This window comes from Pipra filicauda, unplaced genomic scaffold, assembly GCF_003945595.2.
Source record: "Pipra filicauda isolate LSUMZ 115617 unplaced genomic scaffold, ASM394559v2 scaffold74_size2892960_pilon, whole genome shotgun sequence".
NCBI lineage: Eukaryota > Metazoa > Chordata > Aves > Passeriformes > Pipridae > Pipra > Pipra filicauda.
Genome location: NW_024104920.1, coordinates 854,952 through 861,016, shown reverse-complemented (window position 1 = coordinate 861,016; position 6,065 = coordinate 854,952). Strand labels below are relative to the sequence as shown.

General features: G+C 42.0%; 1 protein-coding gene and 2 non-coding genes across 3 annotated transcripts; all 3 read right to left on the bottom strand.

Annotated features, from left to right (window-relative positions):
- Positions 1-1,926: 1,926 nt before the first annotated feature.
- EEF1B2 (eukaryotic translation elongation factor 1 beta 2) lies at positions 1,927-6,064 on the bottom strand. The gene is made up of 6 exons (XM_027731368.2): positions 5,711-6,064; positions 5,429-5,551; positions 3,878-4,001; positions 3,435-3,501; positions 2,612-2,737; positions 1,927-2,120 (listed from the first exon to the last, which is right to left on the bottom strand). The coding sequence occupies exons 1-6, from the start codon at positions 5,788-5,790 to the stop codon at positions 1,966-1,968; spliced, it is 675 nt and encodes a 224-aa protein (XP_027587169.1). The 5' UTR covers positions 5,791-6,064; the 3' UTR covers positions 1,927-1,965.
- On the bottom strand, positions 2,992-3,125 carry LOC113993440. Its single transcript, XR_003542632.1, has one exon. It is a non-coding gene; the product is annotated as a small nucleolar RNA SNORA41 (small nucleolar RNA).
- Positions 3,574-3,653, bottom strand: LOC113993438. The gene has a single exon (XR_003542630.1). It is a non-coding gene; the product is annotated as a small nucleolar RNA SNORD51 (small nucleolar RNA).
- Position 6,065: the final 1 nt, after the last annotated feature.

Sequence of the window (6,065 nt, the reverse complement as noted above, 5' to 3'; positions counted from 1 at the left end):
TGTAGATAAATGTGGATTATATGGAATTCTCTTGTCCACATGCCAATCTATTTTCTCACTGGGGAGACTGTGCTCTCTAGGGTTTTTTTTTATTTTGTTCTTGTGCAGCAACTTCCCTTCTAACATCAGGGGAAAAAATCATCAAACAAAAGAAAAATCAAAAGAAATCTCAACAACTGAAGAGTTTGTACATGCATGCTTAGCAAAAATGTAGCACACACACAAATCCAGTCTAGCAGGTCACATGGATGGCTCATGGGGCTGTATTTTAGCAATGTTACTGTCTATAAATTAAACCATTATATCCAGTTAGAGCTTTAATTTCAAGGCCAAGGAAGGAGTTTAAAGGTAAGCAGCACATTGAAGGGGAAGTCAGAAGCAGTGATGGCCAAGGATAATAAAAATTATATTTTTGTAGCAGAATTTTTGTTTTTCTGATGAGGCATTTACTAATTTCTTGATTTTAACAGCAGCCATGACAGAATTGCTAAAACTAAGCTACCTGATTTAGCAGAAGCAACAGCTAGAGAATTGCCACAGAAGTGGTACTGTGCATTAGTTACACACAGGATGAAGTTAGCCTTTTCGGAGTTTATGGAAGGTGGCGAGTGAGCCTGTAATTATACTTATTTCAAATCTTTAACCATGCTTTAAACCTTTAGCAGGCAGATTTTTTTTTCTGAGACAAATTATAAACAAAGATCTTACGTTATCTGAAGCTGGTAGACCTTTAGACAAGGAGAAACAGGACCTGCTGTGCCAGATAACCACACAAATGCTCTCTGAAAAAAAGAACAAAAGGAGTTATCTAAGCTGCTGCTGTCAGGCTTTGGCACTGAGCATCTTCATCTCAGAGACCAACGTGGCACAGAAAAGGCATCCATTTCATGGTCACAATAAATCCTGTCAGTCCAATGGAAGGCACAGAACTGTGAATTTGTCTAGAAGCTTCACAACTGCAACAGCTTTTACATTCATATCATTCCTATGGAAATTTTTTTGAAAACAATTTATTTCTGATTCATTCTTCAATCATTAAAAAAAAAAAGTATCAATCTAGAAGCTAATCTAGACCCGAGTAAGCTGCTCAAACTGGAGTTAATTTTGCTACTTTATATATTTGCATTTTATTTCAACGAATTTTTTTTAGTTGTTGTTTTTAGCCAGGAGCATGCGTCAAGTTTCTTATATAAGTAAAGCAGACATCTGCATTAGCTGCAACCCGCGGGCAGCGCTCCCGTTGGGCAGCGCTCCCGTTGCTCACTCCCAACGCTGCCCGGCTCGGACACCGCTGCCACCGAGCTCGCAGCGCCTCCCAGAGGCGCAGTTTATGATCAACATTAGTTGCTGTACCAAGAACCCCTGGGAAGGAAGCAAAACTTGACATTTCACTGCAAAGGTTTCCAACCCTCAGAGGAACAAGTCACACAACACATGAGAAGGTACCAGGGTAATCCCAAGTCCCATTGAGACTACAGTTGATTCAGTTACCTTCATCTCACTCTCACCAAAGCACTGGTTTAGCCTTCAACAAAAGCCATGGTATGTTTGGTTAGTCACCACCCTTATTAAACAAAAGGAACTTAGACTACTTATCCATTAAAAAGTTATTTGCACTTTGACTGAGCCCTATTCTTTTCCCTTAGTCATCCCTCCTTCCAGAGGAATCACAGACATTTCCAAAGATGCAATTTCCTCTGCAAGTGGAGCAAAGAACACTTGAGCATTTTAAAGCCATGGTAATGTTAACTCCATTTTGATGGTAAATGTAAATTTTCTATTTTCTCTGCTCATGCTCTTGGGTACTACAGTGGGGTATCAGAGCAACCTTGAAATTCAGTTTCAGCTTCTACTTTACCCATGAACAAAATCTTACATTTGTGAGTTGGATTACTCTGTAATTTTGAATTAAGCACAGGCACAGCATATTTTTTGCAACAACATTTATTCTAGATATATCAAGATTTAAATCTTATTGAAAGCAGCTACATCCATTGATTGTACATAATCTTCAAAAGCTGTTATTCTCTCTTCCAGCATATCTGTTCCAACTTTATCATCTTCAACAACACACTGGATCTGAAGCTTTTTGATACCATAGCCAACAGGTACTAGCTTGGCTGTAAAATAAAAAAAGGCATTTAGTACTCCTCAATTGGTGGAATCTCTTAAAAACACAGATCTAAGACTGAACTGACCAAAGGAGTTTGCAGGAATACATAAAAACATCATTTGTTCCACATTATGGACTACCTAATTAACAATGCAGGATTCACTACAAGTGATTGAAAAGGGACCTCCACCTCCTCTCCAAACCAGTGATGTGGGTGTATGGGTGTTTGTCTGCTGCATCAGGAATTGTACAGGGAGATGCAGGATAACAGCATCTTAGGTTTATAGTTTTTAAAATCTGTATTTGATTCTTAACTGGGTCGCTGCACTAATCACCTTTTCTGACTATGTCAAGATACTGAAGTACAGTGGTATTGCAGTTCCCACCCTGTTTTAGCTACATTTTCAGAGATCAGCAGTGACCACAAGTCTAACTATTCATACAATGTATCCTAAGGGACTACACTCTCTCCCTGCTCTGGAATCTTCTCATACTTACAAGATCCCCAAACCAGGCCATCTGCTTGAATGCTTCGAACACACTCCTCTAGTTTGGCCATGTCTGTCTCATCATCCCAAGGTTTCACATCAAGCAAGATTGATGATTTGGCAACAACAGCTGGTTCTGGGGAAAGAAAATTGCCTTTAAAAGCTAGGAAGTTTTCAAACACTCATGAATATACTTGCAAATTAGTTTTATTATGTGAGCAACTTTTCCAATTCCAGGAACAAGAACCTCCTCACATTGCTGTGACAGGCCTCTGGTACCAATGTACAGTTCTGAAGTACTGCAGCTACGTATATCCCAGCATTCAGTGTGTAAATCCATTGTGTTCTTAAAAAACAAGTCTCATAACAGAACACAGATTAAGCAGCTGACAATGTTTGTTACATAGGAAGTCCTTTTCAAAGGATCTGAAAAGGAGCTTAACGCTGTGTAACGGTTTATTTTCCACAGAGGGAATACTGCAACTGCTACAGTTCTGAACAGTTCCAGACCAGTAGCTGTGGAGGGACTTGCATATTGCAGCCTTTTCTCTAAACTTTGAAAGATAATCCTTGAGTTACATCTGTTTATATAGAAAGCTCAGCCTCTTAGAAAAACAAGCAGGAGTGTATTAAGCAGGACAAAAAGTATGTTAAGGTTCCCATTTACTATGGGAGGACTGAGCATACAGGCAATTCAATAAAGGTAATCACTCCCGTCTCATTTCAGTCAAGCTGATCTATTACTACAATTAATTAGTGCTTCCAGCCACCCTGTTCAAATGCATGAAAATTAACCCAAGCACAAAAAATTAAGAAGTTCTTGGCACACATACTTTTGGACTTCTTTGACTCATACTGTGCCAGGCGTTCTTCCCTCAGTTTCTTTGCTTCTTCACTTTCCTGAAAGAGAAATCTACAGTTACAGAAAAGCACCAAAACCTCACATCCTCAGAGCATTACCAAACTGACTGGCATCTACTCAGATAAAAACAAAACATCACAACTGTCAGCCGAAAGATGGTGATTTTTTGTTTTATTCATCATGTAACCAGTCAAAGTTGGACAGTTGACCCCATTGCAACACAGTATTTTCTAACTCAAGTGTTTACCTTCCAAGCTTTCCTATTCTTCAAAGATAGCTGAATTTGAGAATTACAAGCAGGATCTCTTATCAAGGTCACAAACTTAAGTAACTTAAACTAGCTAAGGCAAAAATTTGCATACCTGGGTTAATTTCAAAAAAACCCCAAACATAATACAGAAAGGTCACAAGTACCTCCTCATCATCAGATCCAAAAAGGTCAATGTCATCATCATCTTTGCTATCTGTGGCTGCACCTGTTGTGTCCTCAACATCAGCAGGACCGTATTTCCCCAAAGCCTTCTTTACTCCTGGCAAGCTGAAAGAAAAATGCAACTATAAGGAACCTACTAAAATGTTGATACAAATACCACCAGTTTGTCAATGCACCTACAAGTGCATTTGTAACGAAAACACTGTGCTAAAAAAAAAAAATAAGTCAAATCCTGCTACTTGAAATCAGAACCTCCTCCTAAGACCCAAAAGACAGCCCCCAATGCTCGTGACATGCTTGCAGAATAATCTGTGAATATGGAATTTGCTATAACCTTACCAAACCTAACACAATCCCACCCAGCATTGCTGCTCCAACTAAGCACATGGACAGTAAAAGCTTTCTTACTGGAATAATTTATCTACAATATATTCCATCTAGGAGGAGTCACCAACTTCTTGTTCATGCTTTCCTAAAAATATTCTCAATTAAAAACTACTAAGTGACTGAAAACATACTGTTGCAAAGTAACCGCTACTTTTGGAAGTTTCAGTGAACACTTCACCCTGAATGCTAGCCTTAAACAGCACAGGAGGGACCAGAATGCCCTGAATTCACTTTCCCCTGTAGCTCATATAGTTCTGTAGTCTTAGAATAAGCTCATAGTCCTACTACTACTATGAACTGCTGCTACTGGAGCCATAAAACTAGCTTAGAAAAAGCTCACAGTTCTATTACTGTGAACTGCTGTTACTAGTCATAAAACTAGGTTCTGTTTCCAGGAAGTGTAAGTACTTTCCAGAGTGGATATAGCGAAGCAACTTCAGAATCTCAGTCCTCTTCAGAATTATAAAAGCTTCAGAAATAGGCTGGTGACTGAGCAACCCAGTTTTGGAAGAGTTTCCTATAAACATGACTGAGGCTTAGAGAAAGCAGTGTAGCAACATTTACCCTACCTGTGCCGTACGTTTTTAGAGGCCTGCAGTCTCCATGGATGTCAATATACAACCTTTTGCAAACATTTAAAATCACCAAAAAAAATAACGTTTACTTTTATATCTCCTCTTCTTTATATGTACTTCTGTATTGCAAATCACAGATTTTGTTTTATCTTCCAGGACTAAACACCTCAACATTGATGTGCCGTGTATTCATCTGTAATGACTCCTATAACACTTACTAATCCATTGTGGTGCTGCCTTCATGGAGCTGATTACTGGTAATTAATTCCCGGCTTTCAGCAGAGTTATCCGTGTAAAAGGCAGCAACAAAACCCAAGTCTCTTTATAAGCTTTAGCAGAAATGTTAGCAACTGAACAAAGACAGAATTTAGGCGAGCCGATTTTAAGTGAGAAATGCAATGTACTGACAGAAAAGGTCTGCCCTGCTTCGGGACCTGCTCGTGTGCCAACGGCAACGCAAAATGCCACGTGGGACCGCCGAAAAACAGTTTCGTACAAACTCGAAGAAACAAACGCAGCACTTTGTAGGCCAGTTCGCAGAAATACTGCAGCTTCGCAGTTTAAACATACCTTGCCTTCTGCTTTTCGTACGACTTAATGTGATTGTACCAGCGGAGAGCATGAAACAAGTCCGCAGGCGGAGGGGCAGCGATCGCTTCAAAGACTGCGATGTCAGCCTGCGAAGGGACGTACCTGCGGAGAGCGAGCCCAAGTTAAGCCGCTTGCTCGGGACACGCGGGGACACGCGTAGCAGCAGCTGCCGCGGCACCTCAGGGCCCTCCCCCCGCCGCTCACCGTCAGGCCCAGCTCACATTCCCCACGCTCCAGCGGCCCCCTCCCGCCGCCTCTCACCCCTCAATGTAGCTCCTGTCAGCCAGGAAGTCGTTGAGGACGCGGAGGCCCGCGGCGGACTTCAGGTCGCCGAAGCCCATGGCGGCGGCGCGCGGCCCACACGCAGCGCCCGAACCGAGCGCGACCGCCGCGGGAAAAGGCCACGCTGCGCTTGCGCCGCTCTTATAAAGAGTCTGGATCCCTCCGCGGGTCTCTGCGCACACGGATCCCTCCGCGAGAACCAACCGCGAGGTAGTTCCTCACGGGTTGGCCGCTCCAGGGCAGGGAGTGCAGCAAGAGGGACACTAGAGGTGCGGGAAAGGGTCAATGTAATACGTGTGAGCTTGACTATAAGCCCCAGGAAGGTGTACGGTGT

Excerpts from the sequence above, each read along its gene's own strand:
- EEF1B2 (XM_027731368.2), bottom strand. The coding sequence starts at position 5,790 with ATGGGCTTCGGCGACCTGAAGTCCGCCGCGGGCCTCCGCGTCCTCAAC. Across the intron at positions 3,502-3,877 it reads TTGGATCTGATGATGAGGAG|GAAAGTGAAGAAGCAAAGAA; the intron begins GTACTTGTGACC and ends TTTCTCTTTCAG. Across the intron at positions 2,121-2,611 it reads TGGCCTGGTTTGGGGATCTT|CCAAGCTAGTACCTGTTGGC; the intron begins GTAAGTATGAGA and ends TTTATTTTACAG.